The sequence below is a fragment of the Echinops telfairi genome, unplaced genomic scaffold (assembly GCF_000313985.2).
Source record: "Echinops telfairi isolate 266 unplaced genomic scaffold, ASM31398v2 ScPeMD7_2291;HRSCAF=2852, whole genome shotgun sequence".
Taxonomy (NCBI): Eukaryota; Metazoa; Chordata; class Mammalia; order Afrosoricida; family Tenrecidae; genus Echinops; species Echinops telfairi.
The window spans coordinates 7,708,962-7,730,747 of NW_022106189.1; the positions used below are offsets into that span (position 1 = coordinate 7,708,962).

Consider the following 21,786-nt stretch of genomic DNA (forward strand, 5'->3'; position numbering starts at 1 on the left):
ATTGGGATAACAGTTGTAAATAAGAAAAAAAAATAAAAAAAATCAAAAAAAAAAAATAATAAAGCAATAAACAATCAAAAAAAAAAAGTTGTTCTGGATATCTGAGAATTGACTGATCATAAAACAGATAAAATTAAAAATATTACTCTTGACTATTAAAAAAAAAAAAAAATTCACTGGCCTGTACATGTACACACAGCAACCTTTTAAAACAAAAGCTAATCATATTCAGCCTTGAAACAAAGTTATTCAATAGTTTCCCAATGTCTCTTAAAAGAGAAAAATGATTCATTGGCCTACAAACTCTACAAATTCAACCCTGCCAATTCCGTCTGTGCTTTAGTCACGCTGGCCTTTCAGGTCCTTAAGCTCACCAAGTTCACTGCCACTCAGCTCTGTCACAAGCCCTTTAACCTAGCCAACCCTTAAGACCCAAGCTCAAATGCCATGTCCTCAGCAAATCTTTCTTGACCCCTTTAACTATACTAACAGTGGCCTGACTGAGTCGGGAGTTTCTGAGTAGTGCAAATGGTTCACACGCTCTGCTTCCATCTTTATACTGACAGCTCCTGATGATGGTGATTGTGTCTGTTCTTTGCAACAGACTCCCACCAAAGTCAGGCCACTGAATTCAAATTTATTAAATAAAAAACAAATGAAAACCTCATTATCCGATCTTTTCTTGGCATTGACAAGAATGTGAACCCTTAAAAAAGAATACATTTAGCCAAGTTTGCCTTTAAATAAAACCATTACCAATTCCAGATGCTTGTCTATCAACTTCTATACCTATAGAGACTAACTCCCTTATTCCTAATTTCCTAAAATCAACAATTACTTCATATTCAAATGCTTTAATTGCTGGCTTTACCAAAAATTGACAGAAACGTAATGGAGTTATTTTGATTCTGGATAGAACTAGTTCATTAGATTCACAATGCTTGGCCTAATATTGAATATCTAGGATTAAATATCTCTGTTATGCAATTCAAAATTTTCTATGAGATGTCAGAAGGCGGGCCTGAGAAAGTCTACTTCTCTGTAGGTTATTCAAATTAAGCTTGGCAAAGCTAGGCTAACTAATTATAGAGAAATAAGCAAATACTTTGTGAGAATTCAAATCACTAAGCACAATTATTAACATCATGATTATTACATTATCCAGCCTTCCAGCTCCTGTAGAGATACCATTTCATTTTTAAATAGCTACAATTAACTTTCTTTAGGAATAAAAAAAATAGATATGTACATATATATGTATATGTGTATGCACACATATCTATGATTCAAAAAGCCAAAATTATCTGATAAAACACTTAACTGAAAAACATACCTATTAATTCAGGTATACCTTTTTCTTCTCACTCAGGGACCAGGGATGCACTTGTGTGAACAGAAATCAACTATGCTAAAAAAAATAGAGAAAAACAAGTACTTCCCTCAAGTGTCCTTGAAGTGGCCTGAGAGGGCAGATTCTTCTTTGAACAGACATATTCTTGAAATAATGAGTTTAAAGCACTTAGCTGCTAACCAAAAGGGTGGCAGTTCAAACCCACCAGCTGCTCTGTGGGAGAAAGATGTGGCAGTCTGCTTCCACAGAGATGACAGCCTTGCGAGCTCTGTGGGCAGGCCAACTCTGTCCTACAGCATTGCTATGAGTCAGAATCAAATTGATGGCGATAATTTTAGATTTGGTTTTGATTTAGGCTATCAGTGTATAGGCTACAATATACCATTTTCATTTTATTTTCTCACCTTTTATACTCAAATATGCTAACCATAAGCTTTAGAGCTCTAAAGGTCGCTTCTAAAGACACATAAACCAAGTGAAAAATCTCCTATCTTTTGTTAACATTTATTGGGTATAGGATATACAGAATTCTTTGTACTTCTTTTCCCCCCAAAATTTTATGAGTCTAACATTATTTCAAAATGAAAATTTTAAACATATTACATTTAATTTGAATCTAAAAGATTCCCCTCTTTGGACATTTTAAAACTCTCTTTGGACATTTTAAAATACGGCAAAGATGTAATGCCTTTGTTTACAGTTTGAGTTAAATCTGGGTGGAGCACAGACCAGATTTTCTTCATTTCACCCAACATCTCGGACACAGGTTATTTTTAATCAACTTCTCTTCCTACCTGACATGCTCGATTGCAAGGGCTGTCTCGTCAAACGCTCCTGAATCATCAAACACCACCCACAGCTCCTGCAGGGGCAACCGGTGCTCCTTCAGATCAAGGAGCTCATTCATACACTCCAAGGTAAAAGTGCTCACTCGAGATTCACAGAGGTATGGCTCAGCAAGCCTCACCACCGCCTTCAGTGCAGAGAAGTCCACGTCTGTGACCTGAAAGTAAAAATAACATGGCTTGACTCCACACAGGGAAAATCAAAACACATAGAAAACACTAGCAATAGCCTGGTTATTTTTAAAAGGGTGAATGGGGGTTAGGAGAAGGGGATCTCCTTCCGTAACATGAAGGATAAACAGACAGGCCTACGTTAATCTCACGGAGTTTACACTGTAATCAGGAAGGCAACTAAATAAGCAGGTAAGATGCTGATGAGAATGACTAGCCGGGATGCTTGGGTTTGCCGGGATGGTCAGTGAGCTGCGGGGAGAAGCAGGACAAAAAGGAAGACTGCCATCAGGAGAGCCAGGGCGAGTGCCGGGACCCTGTGGTGAAGACAAGCTTGGCTGTGGACGAGCAGGAAGAGGAGGAGAAGTGGGAGAGAGACAGAGAGATCAGGAAGTCTGAGGGCCTCACATGTTTCTTACCACAATGAGATACCATAAAGCCAACTCTGGGCCTAGTAAATGCAATGAAGAGCAAAGGCACATCTCTCTTTTAAAACAATGACAGTGATGGGGGAGGGAGCACTAGTATAACCAAATCAATAGCTCTGAACCAAAGATGACAGCACAATTCAAACATTTTAAACTCACAAGGAATAGCTGCAATCCTCTGTTCTTAGGAGCCACCGAGTCAGTTCCCATGCATAGCAACCCCATGTACAACAAAAGAAAATATTGCCCGGTCCTGCTTCATCCTCCATTGCCATGTGTGAGCCCATCGTTAGCACCACTGTATCACTCCTCTCCTTTGAGGACCGTTCGCTCTTTGGCTGACCCTCTATTTTATCAAACATGATGTCCTTCCAGAGGAACTTGTGTCTGCTGATAACATGTCCAAAGAGACATGTCTCAACATGAAATCTCACCCTGCTCCCTTTGAAGGAATATCCTGGCTGTATTTTTCCAAGATACGTTCCTTCTGGTAGTCCATGTTCAATATTCTTCAGCAACCACATAATTCAAAGGCATCAAGTTTTCTTCAGAGTAACCCACTGCCTCATCTATAATCACTGTGGCATGTGATGTCATTTTCTGAAGAAACTGCAGCAACACCTTGTATTCACACTCCTTGGTTTAACAGTTTAGTTTAACAGGGATTTTTTTGTGGTCCAGTTAACAAACACTGAGCAAAATTCACAACTATAATTAGAGTGCAAATCTAATGTAAAAGGGCCAGTGGGCTGAAAATTAAGATTGTTTTTAGCTTTCTGGAGAAGGACACATTATCAAGGGATTAGCCACACATGAACAAATTTGTTAGGCAACAAATGGGCTAGTTTTAAACTGTCTTTTTTATTTCAGCTACTTAATAGGCTATCACTAAAACGGTAAAAAATTAATTGAAGCACTGTTGACTTCACAATTAGGTCTCTGTATTTTTTAAATGATCTCAAATACTTCTTGCCACATCATACTTGTTAATCCATTGCCCTATCACAGGACACTGAAACGGAAAGCACCCTGGAAGCTCCTCCTCAGTTGCTTATAAGATTTGCAGTGCACTTTAGGCACCACACTGGGAGCACAGTGGTTAAAGTGCTCACCTATTAACCAGAAGGTTGGCTGTTCAAACCCACTAGCTACCCCATGAGAGAGATGTGCGATCTGCTTCCATAACGACTCACGACCTTAGGAACTCTGTGAAGCAGCTCTACTTTGTTGTACAGGATAGCCATAATGGAGAACCAACCTGATGTGCATGGGTTGTTGTTTTATTATGCACCATGGCAATTAGACATGAAAAACATGCTATTCCAGTCAGCTCATAAACTTTCATTACAAATAAGCACTTTGGCGATAACAGGCTGAAGGAAAAGTGCTTTTAGCTAGAGACAAGTGTCTTAACAACAGAATTAAATTTACCTCGACCAGCACCTCGAACACATGAGTGTGCCAGACTGCCCGCCATCCCGACGGTTCGAGGACCTTCTCCAAGAACTCAGCTGTGAATTCTCTTACCTCAGAGGCCTTGCAGTCAGCTACGAACAAATTAAACACAGTCAGAATTGAGACTGCGCAAAGCAGAGAGAAATTAATAAAGCCATTAGGTCCACTCTCATCGGTCCCAACCACTGACAGTCTGAGACAATCTCCTTTACACAAAAAGGATCAAAAGAAAGAACTTACTCACCTAAAATGTAATCTTGATAGGCTCTGAATCGCTCATAGAACAAAAGTTGACTTGTTTGGAAAATTTCTGGGAAAGGTGTTTTACCTTCTAGAATGAAACTGTGTAAACTAGTAGCTGCCTTAACATAATTGCTACAATCACTGCAGGAGTCCTCATCCTGGAGCAAACCTAAAAGAACAAAAAATAAACATTCTTAACTATCTCGGGCATTTCCAGTGTTCCTATCCAAGCAAAACAGAAAATTTGGGTATAGCTTACCTCTATCATTGTCAGAAGGAAAAGAGAAAAACTAGCTTTCCAAACTTAAGCATTTCAAAATGCAAGATCTACTTCAAAACAATAAAACCAAGAGCCTCAATGAAAATATGGATGCTATAGCAAATTGTGGTGAAAAAAATCAGACAGAGCCCAGCTATCAGAAAGAATAGTGTCTGAGGTCTTAAAGACTTGTCTTAAAACAAACAGCCATCTAAGTGAAGTATCAGCTAAGTCCACACAGAAAAAGTAGACAAGTCTGTGTGATCCAAGGACTGTAAATAATAAAACCAAAGACCAAAGGCGGGAACAGTATAGAGCTTAAATTCTGAGCACCCGGTTTGCAGAAGGCGATGGATGACAATGAAAGCCTCAAAATCAATTTGTTGGATCCTCATGTGGATTAAGCCTCTGGTGAATCCCCTGTGAATAGTTGTGCTATCAAAAAGAGTACATTGGAAAGTGGATTAATGCAGCTATAGTTCAGCTAAGAGGGAGCTCTGGTGGTATAGTGGATTACAAATTGGTCTGCTAACCATAAGGTCAGCAGTTCAAAACCATCACCCACTGTGGGAGAGAAATGAGACTTTCCACTTTACTAAGAAGTTTGTCTCGAAAACCCTGAGGGCATCTCTACCCTGTCCTACAGGGTTGGCTTGTGTTAGAATTGACTCACTGGCAGTGAGTTTGGTTTTGGAGTTAGGTTAAAATTTAACACCTTATCCTTTGTTCTCCCTTTTGGCCCATTTTAAATTTGTCCTAGTTTTTAATTTTTTTCCTGCTTTCTCTTTTATCTGTCTTATGTTTTCGTTGTTGTTATTAGGATTTTTTGTTTTTGTTCTGTATTTTTTCTGTTTATGAAATCCAGGATAAGTAAATCTATAGAGGCAGTAACTGGATCAATATTGTCTTAGGGTTATGGCAGAGGAGGTTTGGGAAAATTTGAGTACAAGAAAGAAGAAAATGTTCTAAAACAGATGTGGTGATAATTGCACAACTTTTAAGATATAGTTAAACCATTGAATTATATATGTGAACCATATGTCAATAAAACTGTTACACAAAACAACTTAAGATCTGTCACCAAACCAAAAACCAAACCCACTGCCATCAAGTCAATTGTGAGTCATTGTGACCCTATTTAGGGTTTCTGAAGCTGCAAATCTTTACAGGAGCAGATAATGTTGCCTTTATCCCATAGAGCAACTGGTGGGTTTATAGTCCAAAGCTTACCTGACACTGTGTCCTGCAAGGTTTGGGAAAGGCAAAGGAAAGCATTTGTTTGTTCATTTTTTAATCCATGGGAAACTACTCAAGTTCTACTTAAAAGAATACAAGTTAAGGTCTTTACTAAGGATCCCTGGTGGCTTAATGGTTAAGAGCTTGGCTGCTAACCAAACGGTCTATGGTTTGAATCCACCAGTAGCTCCTTGAGAAAAGAGAACTGGCACTGTGCTTGTGTAAAGATTACAGCCTAGAAAACACTACTGAACCGCTTTACTTTGTCAGAAACTCAACTCAAAGGCATACAACGTGATCTCTACTATAAGGGATAGTCTACTATAAGGGATAGTGGTGGTTCAGTAGTAAAATTCACTCATGCAGGGCAATCTAGTTCCATCCCCAGTCAATGCACCTGACGCACAGCCACCATCTAGCTGTCTGTGGAGGCTTGTGTGTAAACAGGATGCTGAACAGGGTTCAGAGAAGGTTCCAGACTAGGGTGAATTAGAGGCTTGGAATAGGAAGAAAAGCCTGGTGATCTACCACAGAAAATCAGTCAAGGAAAACCACAGAAACCACAATCAGCTCCCCAACTGATCATGGAGATTGCCATCCCAAGCCCCAACTGATCATGGGGATGGCCCAGGATGGCCCAGGACTGGAAACAGCACAGGGCCAGACATAAGGACACCAACTAGTTGGCAGCTAACAGCATAGTCTTTATAATCATTATCATATATTAATGTTCAAGGATCTTTCATTTTTTCCAAAGCAATTATTAAAAACTGCAAAAATAGAGCTGTAGTTGATTTTTTTCTATAATCCTTTATTACATGAGCTGAAGTTTGCCCTTATTTTCTACATTATCAGCCACTCAATGGCCCCTCGGTAAACAGGGATGAGAGATTCTTAATAATGCATATGGTTTACTTCACTAAGCCTACTAAGTTTCTCCTCACTAATTTCAGTGACAGTGTCTAAGGAAAAGATTATAAAATACTAATCACATTGTTTGGGTTGTAGGCAATTTTGTTTCATAAGGCATGATTCAGCCAATGGCACACCTAATTCTGTGCAATAAGATACTTTTAATAGATGAAATGTTTGGACTAGTAAAATAATTTCCAGCAGTGGTTTCAGAGAGTATTTGAGAATATTACAAGCAGCAGTCTCTCTCTCTCCCTTCCTCCGCCTCCTCATTCACCCCCTCTCTCACTCTACTTTCATTTCCTCCTTCCTCCAATTGCTTTGCCAAATTCGATTCAAGCCCCCAGAATCACCTGACCTCAGTGTCTTCAAGATTCTACAGCTCACAGGCAAACCCTGGTGCACAGGAGCCTTACAGAGCAACAGGACCTTATTAGCTGAGTGACAGTCTCTCATGGCCTCAGTTTCTTTGCCTATAAATGGAGGATAAAAATAGTATGCCTGTTTCTATTAATATAAGACAAATAACAGTCCCCATTTTTGGTGTGGTCCCTGGGAGGTGCAAACTGCACTTGACCGCTAATCTAAGAGTTAAAAATTGAACAGAAGGGAAGCTCTGGATTGTTAACCTCAAACTTGGTAGTTCAAACCTACCAGCTGAGCTGAGGGAGGAAGATGAGGTGATCTACTTCCTATAAAATGAGTTGTTACGAGTCCAGATCCACTCGATAGCTCTAGGTTTGGTTTGGGGGTTTTGATCTGCCTTCCTGGTAGAGAAGCTGCCAACCAAAAGATGGTGTATTTGAACCCATCAGTTGCTCAGGGGAGAAGATGTGGCATTCAGCTTCCGTAAAGATCCCAGGATTGTATCAGAATTGACAGGACACCACACAGCACCAACAACTGACTTCTACGAAACGCCCACGGAGCAGGTCTACTTAGTAACACAGAAGGAGGGTCACGCCAAGGGTCAGAATCCTCTTCAAAGCAACACGATCCCTCAGTACGCACGGTGTCGTTCATAAATTACACTTCACATCAACCGAATTCCTTACCCGTTGAAAGTAGTTATTCTTCGCCCTTTATTGACCTTCACCTTTCTGTAGGGCCAAGCCAAAAAACGGAAGCCAAGAGCCATGTGCCACGTAAGCAGGTTAGTTAGCAGTGGACTTAATCTTTTCTCCTCTCGCTGGATTCTTTTCCCACTGCTCGGTCCTACTTAAAACGCCACTGTCAAGACCTGACCAGGCCGAAGTGTCAGTTAAACAAATGAAGGAAAACAACCAGATCCGCACGAAGCGGTGGAAAGCTGAGCTCTGGTCGTCCAGATGTGTTTCCGAATTGGCTCCCCAGACCCTGGGAATATCAACTACCCTCGGTGCTCGGGAAAGCTGGCCGACAAAGGCCTCAAGTGTCCTCACTGGGAGCGAGCGGTGTCACTCAAGGCCCCCTTGGCGATGCGGGTGAGCCTTTTCCACAGATGCGAGGGCACAAGGATCCGGAAGCCCGACCAGGCTAGATGGGCGGGGACTTCCCGGTTCAAAGACACTCCCTCCCTGCAGCCCCCAGGGACACGAGGCAAGAGGGTCTCAGCCAGGAGTTTGCCCGGGAGCTCCCGACTCTGACCCCCCAGGAACAGGTCGGGCCCCACGACCACCACTACCACCCCGCAGCGCGGCGGGTGCCGGAGCCTAAAGGTCCCGCCGATAGGAGGGGGACTCCTCGGCCCCGGCGAGGAGGACGCCCACCTTTCCCTCCGCTGGCCGGCTGCTCCTCGGGGGTCCAGCCCGCGGGCTCCGGCTCGGGCTCCGGCTCCGGTGCCATCGTGTCAGACTCCAGACAGGCAGCCGTCACCAGGCCGCTCGCCATTTCAAATCTCCGCGGGCTGCGCTGACGTGGGCACGCCGGCGCTCCGGATTGGCTGGCCGCGCAGCAGCCAATGAAAAGGCGGCCTGAGCTCCTTGTTCCCGCCTTCTAACCAGCCCGCCCACCCGGCCCACGCCCTGGCTTCACTAATTGGGTGACGGCGTTTCTCCTTTTTTTTTTTAACCAGTTTATATTAAATACCAGGAGCTTCAAAAGTTAGTGGGGGAAACCATCTTTTACGTTTTTCCACCAACGTTTTGAAGCCTCCTCGTACATTATGGAGTGGCTGGAATGTGTGTGAGGGACTGTAATTGTTACTTGGTTTTACTTGTAAATTACAGGAAGGTTTGCAGCGAATGGGTTTTCCATTCAAAAATTCATACACAATTTGTAGTCATTGATGGGAATCCCCACTAGTGATTGCATCACTAACCCCGTTTCTAACAGAACTTCCCGTTTTAACGTCTGTCTTTTTCCTATCCTTTCCTGACGTCTGAATTGTGTGCCCTTGGGCAAATGCTGCACTTGTTATCTCAGTCGGTTGTACATCCTAAGAAGTGTGGACCTCCCTAGTGCTACGTGTCTGTTGTTTAGGGCTCTGGTGTGCTGTGGATTCGGAATTGGGCAGCTAACCGCAAAGCCAGTGGTTCAAACCCACAAGCTGTTCCGTAGGAAAAACATGGGATTGACTGCTCCTATAACGTTACAGTCTGGAAAACTCTAAGGTGCAGTTCGACTTTGTACTATAGGGTTCTATTGGAACCAACTGGATGGGAGCAGCTAAAAATGGAGCCATTAGGGTGAGTTCAGTTCCAGACTGAAGGATGGCAAAAGATCATAATCTTTCAGGGATTCCACCAATCTCTAGTCAGCCATTAAACCAGTTCGTTTATATGATTGTGAATTTTATTCCACATTTTTCTCCCACTCTGTCCAGGACCTGCTGGTGTAGTGGGTTAAGCATCAGGCTGCAAACAGGTGGTCCTTTCCCTTTGTTTTATTTATGTAGTAGATTACATTGATTGTTTTTCTAATGTTAAACCATCCTTACCTGGCTTGTGTAAATCCCACCTGGTGATAATGGTTTTTGTTTTGTTTTGTTTGATAGATTCTGTTGTCAAGATGTTTTTTGAGAATTTTTGCATCAGTGTTCACGAGGAATATTGATGTTTGTTTGTTTATTATTGGTTTCTTTCATGGTTTTGGTATCAAGAATATGCTCACTTTAAAAAATAGCTCTTTTGCTTTGTCCAGGGGTTTCCGTGCTACAGCCACTGCTGCCTCTGGTCTCTGCCTCTACCACTGCAGACAGAGATCGGAAACATGCTGTACTGCTAACCCTTCCTCCTTGATGATCCTGTGATTTCTCCCTCTTCCCGCTCTCTTATATCGAGGTATGTTTTTGTCTTTCAGACCATACCCCAGAGGAAAGAAAAGGTGGTGACTTGCTTCACACCTTCTAGTAAAGCGGAGACCCAGAATGTATACTACTTTTACTCTATTAGCAAAACATTTAATCCCTCAAAAATGAGAGTTTAACTTCAGGTACAACCAAACCTAAACTCACTGCCATGAAATTGATTCTGATTCATAGTGACACTATAGGGCAGGGTAGAAATATCCTTGTGGGTCTCTGAGGCTGTAATTCTTTATGGAAGTAGAAAGCCTCATCTTTTTCTCACTGAGCAGCTGGTGACTTTGAACTCCTGACCTTGTGATTAGCTGCCCAGTGCATAACCACTACTCCACAAGGACTCCTTGACCATCGGCATAGAGGCTGGAATTTACCGTATATCACCAAAGGGATTATGACTAGAAGGACCATATTAAGTAATTAATTACAAAAAATTAATTAAATAAATAAATAAAATTTAAATGACGTAATTAGCTACATCTCAAGTTATTTACATGGTTATATCACCTCTTAATGAATGCTTCATTGCCAAACTACTGAAAATTCTGGCCCAACCATATTGATATAAAACCCAGCTATCAAACCTACAGTATCTATTTAATCTGCAAACACCATGAGTCCAGAAATATTATTACTCTCATTTTACAGGAAGAGGAGTCAATAATAAACCAAGTAACTTGCCCAATTGAACCCAACAGAACTCAGATTTGTGACAAGTCAGGGTCCAAAAACAACTCCTTAAGGGATTTGGGGGAACATTCCCAGTCAAGAGCTGAGATCATCCAGAAAATAGAAGTTAGTTAGCAGGACACCAAGTGGAATGAGTCCCAGAGAAGGTAAACAGCTTTGTTGTGACAGCCAATGAAGTCCTAAATCCAAAAACCAAGTCTGTTGCCATCGAGTCAATTCCAACAAATAATACTGGCAGTTATAGAGAAATGTGCAAGAGTGGCAGGATACAAGATCAACAAACAGAAGTCTATTGGTTTGCTATATACATCAGAAAAGACACCCGAAGAGAAGAACAAGAAAGCAGTACCCTTCACAATATCCAAGAGCGAATTGAATTATCTAGGGATATATATAACCAAAAAAGAAAGAAAGAAAGACATACAAGGAAAACTACAGAACCCTACTACAGGAAACCTTATAGCAACCTCCACCAAATGGAAGAATATCCCATGCTCAGGAATCAGGAGACTCAATATAGTAAAGATGTCAATCTTACCCAAGGTACTATGTAAGTTTAACGCTATCCTGATTCAAATACCAAAAGCCTTCTTCAAATAATTAGAAAAACTGACCACCAGTTTCATATGGAGATGGAAGAAGCCCAGAATTAGCAGAGAACTCCTCAAGAAGTGGGACAAAGTGGGAGGTCTCACCTTACCTGACTTTAACACCTACTATACAGCCACAGTGGTCAAAACAGTGTGATACTGGAAGGATGACAGTGCTCAGTGGGGGGGGGGGGGGGGGGGGGTGCGGGGAACATTCAAGAAGTAGAGGGAAGGTCTGTTTGTTGAACTTGAGGAATGCTTTCTGGTGGAGTCTGATGGGGTGCCACGCTCTGGCCCCAAAGTCTATTTTGGTATTCTCTGAGGACTTTTCTGCTCTGTTCCCCTTGCTGTTCTGTTGCACTCCGTTAGTGTTTTGCCTCAGTGTGGTGAGATCAGATCAGGCACAATTCCCATGCTGTGTCTCCAGTGTTGTCCCCCAAAGGGCTATGGGTCAGTGGGGGATGTCGTGTCTCATAGTGGGGCCAGCCTTATGGTCTTCTCTGTGCTTTGGCTGCTCTGAGAGGGAATATCATCATCCCTCAGGGTTTTCTGGGCCAGGATGTGCTCCACTCTCTCTTCCTCCCCCTTCATTTGGTCCTGTGTGCTCTGATGAGACATGTCCCTCTCCCTGAGCTGTAGCTGCAGTGCTGTCCTCTGAAGTGAGTTCTTCTGCGGGGAAGGGGGCTGTCCACGTAGTTAGGATTGGGGCTGGCCCCTCAGAGCATCAATATTTTTAAAGTTACCTTAAATGCTATGAAGCAAACTTCTTTTCTCAGGCCAAGTTTGGCTCATGGCCCTCCAGATTCCAACCTCAGCTCTAACTCTTGTTACTAAGTAACTACTGATACTCAAATAACCCTTGTTTTATAAGGTAACCAAGTAACCCTTTTCAAGTTACTTTCCTGTGCACACTACATGCATTATAGTGCTCATTATTTGTGTGGGTGCAGTATATGAGGGAAGTTCTGTAAGAAAATACACTTCTCAAAGCACAGAGCTTGTTAGAAATGTAAAGTGCTGGCCCTAGACGTGCTGAGTCAGAATGTGTGGTTCAGTCATGCTCCACTCACCCCAGCTAAACTGACATCACTCACAAAAGCCTTTAGATCTGACCTCTCTCCTGAGGCTTTAAATTTTTATCTCCCGGCTGGCAAACCTGGCCTGGAATTTCCACCTGTGATTCATATTCACTGTGCTACAAAGTACTTCCTAAGTCCAGCCCATCCTCCTGCTTATTTGTGTACATCAGATCCAGGGCCCTAGTCTAGGAGCTGGAGTCAACCAGCACTGACATGGGAGGGCAGGTGTGAGAGTTAGGTTTCATGTCACCCTGAGTGGACCAGTATTCTCCCATGATCTGATCTAACATAATGTGATCAGCTTCCATGATGGGATCTTGTATGAAGCAGCCAAGCAGTTGTGGGGACAATAGATTTACTTAATCTGGTCATAGTCTTCATACAGTATAGGGAAGTGTCAATCATGGTGTGGTTTATTCCTGAAGTTAGTGGGCTTCTGTGGATTTAGATACTGCATCTGGTTCGTGGACCTCTGGTCATATCACCTGCCAATCCCAAGAGCCATCTGCAGACTGCCGACCTAGGGTTCATTCAACTCATCGTGGACTCATTCAGCTCAGCATCTGCCAACCTTGGTCTTCCTGTTTCATCTTCCTTTTTCCTGTTTATTAGCCCCTGTACCTACAGAAGTCAGGAAAAGCCTTCAGCTAATATCTGACCCATTTCTATCTATAACTGTGTGGGCCATTTCTCTATATAAATAAATATATATATACACACACATATATATATATATATACATATACAAAGAAGCATCCCTGGCTTTGCTTCTCTAGAGAACCCAGCCTAGCACAGGAGGGAGCAGTGGACTCAGCCTATTCCCCAAATACAGGGACTTAGTATTTTTACAGCATTCATTCTATTCCACCTTCTCAGTCACAGCCCCACCTTCATCTCCCACAGGTATTTGAGGCAGCATTTGGGAAACTACTTTATCAATGAAACCTTCATCCATCCTGACTCCTGCCTTAATAATTAAATGCTCTCCATTATTGCTCCTCATTCAGGGCTCTCCAGCTTCAGTGCCCAGAAAGACCAGGTGGGAACAGAAAAGAGCAGGGTAGAGACTGGTGTCGGTGGGGAGTTATGGAGATGCAGGCCCAGTGCTGCCACATTGTTTCATCAAGAGAAATAAGAAGTCTAGACTTTTGTGAGAAGCCTCCTATTTTAAAAATGTTGGCAACTTAAAAAAATTTTTAACTCCATATTTAACCAAATAAAGCTACCTGTCACCTACCAGCTTCCATCTGAGACCTGATAGACTTGCTGCATTATGAGCTCTTTGAAGGTAAGTCTCGTCTCATGTCACGTTCATCTTTGTATTGCTTGTACCTACCACCAACCAAAAAATATAAAATAAAACCAACTGCTGTGGAGTTGATCCAGCTCACAGCACAACCCCATGTGCATCACAGGGAGTGTGTGCTCCATGCAGTTTTCAGTAGTTGATGTTTTGGAAGTAGAACACAAGGCCTTTCTTCTGGGTGCCTCTGGGTAGATTTGAACCTCCAACATTTTGTTTAATAGCCAATAGTTTTAACTATTTATGGCCACCAGGGGCTTGACATCCACCGCTAAATTTGGCTTAATAAAGGTAGAGACTGATGATTTTTTTCATGTAGTCTTAGAATACCATCAGCCAAATGGTTCACACTGCCAAGAGTTTAGGCCATTTCGGCTGTTCTGATCCAGGAGCCATGGAATCCTTGGTGTCATTATCTGCGTCAGGGTCAATAATGGCTGCTTGTATTTGGGCCAGTCTACCCACAAATCAGCACACTAGATTTCCCAAGGTCAGATAAATCCTCTAGACTGTGATTCATTGTATAGCTAGGGACTCTGATCCCATAAGAGACAAGATCCAATTCTAGATTGTTCCTGGACATTACTGTGAATGACTTTCTGAGACAAGATGCAGACCAAGACAGGCAGTGTATATTCTGGTCATCAAGTAGTATAAGGAGGATGTGAGGCTTGAACCGCCATGCTCAGTTTGTAGAACTCCATGTGACCCTGAGCATCCTCTGGAAGAAGGCATGGTCACCAACCATGTCCATGTAGATTCAGGCACAGAAGGGATACTAAGTCCCTGCTGTTCTGATTTGAGTCTGGAACTCCTGGTGACAAGTCTAGTCAATTAATCTGTACAAGTAAACAATTCATATATTTGAATCTGAAAAGATGGCCTATACATGTATATCTTTTTCTCAGCGGTGTCTTAAATTCTATAACATTGGCTAAAATAATAAATAATGTCTTTAAAATGAATCAGAGACCTATATAAACCATAGATATATGAATGGATTTGGGGCTTACACTTAGTTGTAGTCCTGATCTAAGAACAATGAGTTCATGACATGGCCCTGCTTGATGCTCTCTTCATGAAGAGATCACTGAAAGATGTGGGTGCTATAGAAAAGTGTGGTGACAAAACTAGATGGTGCCTGGCTATCAGAAAGAATAGCGTTGACAGCTGACTTTTTCCAGGTTCCAGCCCTGCCACAGCCATCTCCAACTTCAGGAAATATTTATAAAAACCTGGCAGAAGACTGAGGCCCAGAAGCAAGGCAAGCAGCTCCTGCTGATGAGCTGGTGGCCATGGTGAACAGGGTGATGAGCAAGGTGCGCTCAACTAGGACCTGGGTGCACAGTAGAAGCAGGCCTAAGAAGAAGACAAGCATTTGGAGTGAACTCTAGAGCAAAACAAAGCCAAGGTGGCCAAGAAAGAAGAGAAATGTGTTATTTGGTAGGACTGGACCAGAACCTCTTCCAACATTTGAGCATCTTGGGTCCCCAGACCAGAAAAAGTCAAACTCATTGTTGATTTACAACTTTTGTTTTGCTGGATTGCATTTCTTTACCTCCACCCCTACCTACCTCCTCCCTTCCTACATAATACACAGAACTCCAAAATAACTTTGTTCCAGGAATATTCCGTTAATAGGTTCCTTGGGATCATGGGAAATTGATTTGCATGGACACTTTGTGAGTGAGTGTCCTTGGGACTGTTCAAGAAACTGTTCAAAAAAGGAAAAATTCCCCTCGTTGTTTTCCTTCGTTTTTGGATGAAAGGGAAATTTGAAAACAGTTTTCTTGTCATCGTTGTTAATAGCATAATGATGATGGGCAGGGAGGGGGCTGGGAAGGGAAAGAAGAAAAAAGTCATGATTTTTTTTCCAGTCCTGCCACTTACTCTGCTACCTAAATTCTACAGTTAGATCATACTCAACCTACTTATTAAACAGTGTTCTGGTTACCAGTGGGGTTTTCTATGGCTGTTTTGTATTTCACTGTATAAAGATAATAGGGTTCCCCTCTGACTGCCTCGGAGACTAGTCCTTTCACATGGCCTGAGAGGAGTTGATGGTGCTCTGAGGATGGGACTAATTGACATGCACCAGTTTACAAAGACAGTCATCATCTGAGGAGGCACCATCTCTTTCTCCAAATAATTATTTACTACATCTAGCTTTGTGCTAGTTTGGGTAAACTAGGGAAACAAATCCACAGAAAAAAGTTTTATATAAAGGTTAAGTGTACATTAAGAATGCATCCCACCCCAGTGCTGCCCAAGCCCTTAGGTCCAACATTAGCCCATGTGTCCTACACCAATCTACAAAGTTCTCCTCCATGTCACAAAACACATGCAGTGACGCCGACTGCAGGAGGATAGCCGAGTCAGTGAATATGTCAGCATCTCAGTGCTGGCAGGGATCTCCACACCGCTTCTCCAGCACCCAAAGTTGCATCAGGGTAGGTCCATGTGACTTCTCCTCAGGGATGTCTTGCAGGAAGTGAGCCTTGCAAGCTGAAGCAGGGAACTGGCTAAGGCAGCTGCAGAAAGCAAGAGACCAGAGAGCTAGAAAGGCGAGGCTCACTGAGCCATTTATCTCGCCGCCCTTCAATTAGCCCCACATGTGTTTATTGGCCAGTTTGGCACAATAAGCTTTAACTATCTCAAGCTTGGTTCTTACATTTTATTGGGTCTCAACATTGGCTCAAGAATGTTGTAATATTTGTTCTGTATTGTTAGAAGTCTGTCTTGCCACTATGAGTAAATCCCCCAATTAATATTTCTTCTCTATCATAGCACTGTCTTTTTTGTGTGTGAAATTGGTTATCTGTTTATTTATTACTGAGTCATATATAATTTTTCAATAAAATTAGAAACTTTCTTACATTAAAAATAGAAAAAATAGTGTCTGGGGTCTTAACAGCTTGTCTTCTAACAAGTAGCCCTCTAAGTGAAGCATCAATTAAATCCACAGGGAAGAAGCCCACCAGCCTGTGTGATCTAAGGATTGTAAATAATAAAATACAAATTAAAAAGCGGGAACCGTATCAGAGGTTAAATTGTGAACACCTGGTTTCAGAAGGCTATGGAAGACAGTGGGAAGCCCAGCATCCATTTGCAGGGTCCCCACACAGATTAAGCCTCCAGTGAAATGCCTCTGACCATAATCCAGGGATATGTATAGCCTTGTTATCAGACAGAGAGTAAAGTCAATTATGGAAGATGTAATTACGTTAAAATGTAACACTCTATCATTTGATTGTGCTTTTGATGATTTTAAAGTTGTTTCTGTTTTTAATATTTTCTGCTTTCTCTTCTACTGACATTTTTCTCTGCTTTGTTTTGTCATTGTTACTGTGTTTGTTTCTTGTTTGGGTTTTGCATGATTTTTCTGTATATGTCATCTAGGATAGGTAAATCGACAGAGACAGTAACAGGCATGGCAAGGGAGGTGGGGAAATGGGAGCTAGGAACAATGAGTGTAAGAAAGAAAAAAACGTTCTGAGAATGATTGTGGTGATGATTGTACAACTCTTCTTAATATGGTTGAACTAATAAATTGTATAATATGTCGATTATATGCCAATAAATTTTAAGAAGAAAGGTTAGGTCTGGATTTTGGCTTCTATTTTCCACTAGAGGGCAGCTTAAACATTCTAATGAAAATTAAGTACAGCTCTTTCACCAAGTTTCTCGTTGAGCCTCCAGAATCTATGGGACCCTGAGGATGAGAAAGGAGCCTTGGGGAACTGGGTCCAGAGCAGCATATTATACAACTGAACCCCCCATGAATGTGTTAGCAGAGTCTGGGACAACTGCCATGACTCATCATGTCACATTTGTCTTTGTACTGCATGCACCTACCACCAACCAAACAGAAACAAACAAACCTGAGCTGCCTATCAGGAGACAGAAAACCAGGGTCCACTTGGGATCCACCATCTATTGCTTTGTCCTACTATGGTGGTTTGCATACTGTTATGGTGCTGAAAGCTATACCACTGGTTTTTCAGATACTAGTAGGGTCATCTGTGCTGGACAGGCTTCGCTGGCGCTTCCAGACTATGATAGGCAATCATTATGAAAATTAGCCAGTGAAAACTCTACAGCTATAATAACTGATAAATGCTGGAAGATAAGCCCCTGGTTGGAAAGCACTAGAAATACACAGTAGCTAAAAAGTGGGCTTGGCCTTACCAATAACCATAAACAAAGTGCAGGACTGGGCAATGTTTCTTACTGTTGTCTGTGAGGTCCGCTATGATTCAGAGACAAGTTAGCTGCAGCTAACACCACCCGCCTGTTTGGACTGCGGGCCTTGGAAAGGCCTCTCTGAGAGACAGTGGACCACCACTTTAATTGAGAATCTGATGAAAGCAGTGGATGGCAGGACACTTTGGAGGAAAGGAGGTATGGACCTGGAAAGAAGGAGCCCTAAGTCAAGGACCCCACTGGGCGGAGGTTACTGGAGTTGAGGTTGCGAGAATAAAAAGGTCTATATGTTGTATAAAACTAACAGAAACACATTACATTTGCATATCTCTCCCAAGTTTACAAAATTATTTCATTTCATCCCCAGTCCTCCACTCCCTCCTCCCTGTTCCAAACATTACTGTGAGATGTTGTAACCTCATTTGAATTATAATTTTTTTAATTTTCAAGTTTTATTGACATATAATTAATTCACTTATCATACAACTCTACAGTTAATCACATCAGTGAGTTGTACAATCATCATTATAAGCAGTCTTAGAACATTTTCTTTATTTTTGTTCTCATTGTTACTAGCTCACCATCCCCCTAACCTCCCCTGCCATGTCCCCAAGGAATCATCAATCCAGTTACTGTCTCCATAGCCTTATGCATTCTGGATTTCACATATAGAAAAACATTAAAAAAGAAACAAAACTAACAAGAGTAGCAAAGCAAAACAGATAAAAACCTCAATCAAAAAGAAAACAAAAAATATTAAAATTGAAAACAAATATCAATGGATTATAAAGGATACCAAATAATAGATGCTAAAGCTTAAACCTAACTGCATCTGCAACAATCCAGGGATGTTAATAACCCTTATCAGACAGATAAAGTTGATTTTGGCAGACGTAGTTCAAAATGTAATATCTTATTATTTGAACCATTTTAAAGCTGTCTCAGTTGTTTTCTTTTTTAGATAATTTTATTGAGGGTTCTTCCAGCTCTTATAACAATCCATATCTCAGTTGTATCAAGCTTATTTGTATATATGTTGCCATCATCATTTTCAAAACATTCACATTCTATTTGAGCCCTTGATATCAGCACCCTTTTCCCCCCTCCTTCCTCCCTCCCTCCCCCTATGACCCCTTGATAAATTATAAATTATAAATTTCATATCTTACACTGACCACTGTCTCCCTTCCACCAAGGTTTCTTTCCTCCTCCTCTCCCCACCTTCCCCCTACCCTCCTGGTATCGCTACTCCCATTTCTGTTCCTGAGGGGTTTATCTGACCTGGATTTCATGTGTCCTGAGTGCTCCAGCCTAGCTCACAGTGAAAGGCAGGATTGGGGTCATGATAGTGGGGGGTGAGGAAGCCTCAGGAGCCAGAGGAATATTGTGTGTTTCATCAGTGCTATATTTCACCATGGTTGACTCATCCCTTCCTTGTGACCCTTCTGTGAGGGGATGTCCCATTGGCTACAGATGGGTTTTGGGTCTCGCCTCCAACCCCCCTTGTTCTCAACAATATCGCTTTGTTGTTGTTTGTTTATTTGGGGTCTTCTGATGCCCATTACCTGATCGCTTTGACACCTCATATTCACACCGCCTGGTGTGTTCTCCATCAGCTTTCTTCACCACATTTGCTTGTGTACCCATTTTGTCTTCAACAATTGGGGAAGGTGAGCATCACAGAATGCCAGGTTGTTAGAACAATGTGTTTTTGTGTTAAGGGATGTCTTGAACAGAGGCCCAAAGTCCATCCACTTCCTCAATGTGTTGCCATGTAAACATATGTACCTATGCCAATACCTCGATTTTTATGAATTAATATATTTACATGAGTGTACACCTATGTTTATACCTCTATCCATAGCTTTGCTTCCTAGATCTTTCCTCTGTTTCCTTTTACCTTTCTCCTTTCCCACCACCACACTCACCCTTCTTCTGCGTCTTAATAATTCCTCTCAGCTAGATGACTGTTGCTCCAACACCACAAGCAACTCGACACCCTCCTTGTTGTTGATTTTAATTCCCTAGTTGTTCCCCTGTCTGTGGCATTGCTTGCTCACCGCTCCCTTCCCTGCCTCCTCCTCATAAGCCCCTCATAACCTTTGGTTCCATTGCTTCCTCCTTGGGATTGCTTCCCATGCCTATCTTACAGAGGCAGACAAACCAACAATAACATAAACAATACAAAAATAAAACAAAAAGTGAATTAAAAGAGGAAAAAATCTAAATAATATATAAAGAAAAATATTAATAAACAAAATAAAATAAAAGGTTTCTGTTTTGTTTTTTAATGAGGGGAGGAAATATGTGGATTAAGCCCCTAGTGAATCCCCTCTAACCATGGACCAGGGATGTGACTAGCGTTGCTAACATCATTTGAATAAGATAAAATTGTCAGCAAACTCTCATGAAGTGCCCAGAATCAAAGGGGTCAATAAATGGTAAAATAGGGATTTGAAATAAAAATCTGCTGATTTCTAGTTCAGGGATCTTTGAACTAGACCCCAATATATGACCCAAACATATATTTCTCTGCATGTACCCTGGACTTCAAAGCCCTTCAAACTAGATCAGAAATGTAACTCTGAAGGTAGGACCGTACGCAGTTCAGCGAATAGGAGAGAGTTAAGAAAAGGAGAGAGGAACCATTGCTGACTGATCTACTTTTTCACTCCAGCCTTTGCCACCCCCCACCCCCCAAGATGTGCATAGTCCCGTAGTTGGGGATTATATTAGACCTGAATACGGGTCAACAGGTCTGCTTCTTGCTACAATGAGTAAGTGGCTTTTTTTTTTTAACATTCCCACCATAAACAATGACAAAACTGAAAATATATATGAATCAACAGTTTTCAAACAGTGGACAGTAGACATCACAGGACTATGACTGGTTCATTCAAGATGTGAGTCATGACAGTGCCCTGGCTTTCCACCTGGGGACTGACAAATTGTAGCGCAGGGAAAGGGAATTAAACCAGAGCAGCATTTCACTTAGTTGAGCAAAGATGTCAGAGTTTGTAAAGACAGACTTGCTGGAATTTTCATAGAGAAGTACCAAGAGAAAGAGCTCCACAAAGCCACTGAGGGCTCCCTTTACACTCTTCCTGAATACTGATCCACACCTGCATGATGAAACTCCACAAGGCTGAGCAGAGAAGCTAGGTTAGAGAATTATATAGTTCCACCGGGTTAGGAACACTGGAGTGCCTGCCAAGATGGGCCCAATGGTCATGCATTTGGTTTTGGTTTAACACATGAACATTAATTAAACCAAAACCAAATGCATGACCATTGGGCCCATTTCAACTCATAGCAACCCTATACAGTGAACCCTCGCCACTTCGCGCTTCGACTTCCGTGGCTTCACTCTATCGCAGTTTTTGCGTAACAGCGCATGCTCTGTCATTACTGCCACTGATTGGCTCATACTGTACATGCTTCTGTCTGCATCGCTACGTATCGGCACAACAACAAAGGTTGGATCACGAAGCAGCTGACTTTGGAATGGTTCCACGAGTGCTTCATGCCCCAAGTCAAGTTATATCTCGAGGAGAAGGGACTCGCATTTAAAGTACTTCTCCTCATGGACAATGCTGGAGGTCATGCACAAGATCTATCTTACGATGGTGTGAGGATCGAGTTCCTTCCTCCCAACACCACTTCGCTGATCCAACCCATGGATCAAGGCGTTATTCGCGCGTTCAAGGCTCTCTACATGCGAAACACTCTAAAACACCTCGT

General features: G+C 42.1%; 1 protein-coding gene and 1 pseudogene across 1 annotated transcript in view; both read right to left on the reverse strand.

Moving 5' to 3' along the window:
* Positions 1–8,769, reverse strand: part of SHCBP1 (SHC binding and spindle associated 1) — a 51,113-nt gene extending 42,344 nt beyond the window's left edge. The window contains exons 1-4 of the mRNA XM_004704703.3: positions 8,649–8,769; positions 4,495–4,662; positions 4,227–4,342; positions 2,146–2,354 (exon numbers count right to left, since the gene is read on the reverse strand). Of these exons, the coding sequence (XP_004704760.2) occupies positions 2,146–2,354; positions 4,227–4,342; positions 4,495–4,662; positions 8,649–8,769 (614 nt within the window). The remainder of the gene's footprint in view (positions 1–2,145; positions 2,355–4,226; positions 4,343–4,494; positions 4,663–8,648) is intronic.
* Position 8,770: 1 nt separating this feature from the next.
* The window catches only part of LOC101647531, a 25,043-nt pseudogene continuing 12,027 nt past the window's right edge, over positions 8,771–21,786 (reverse strand).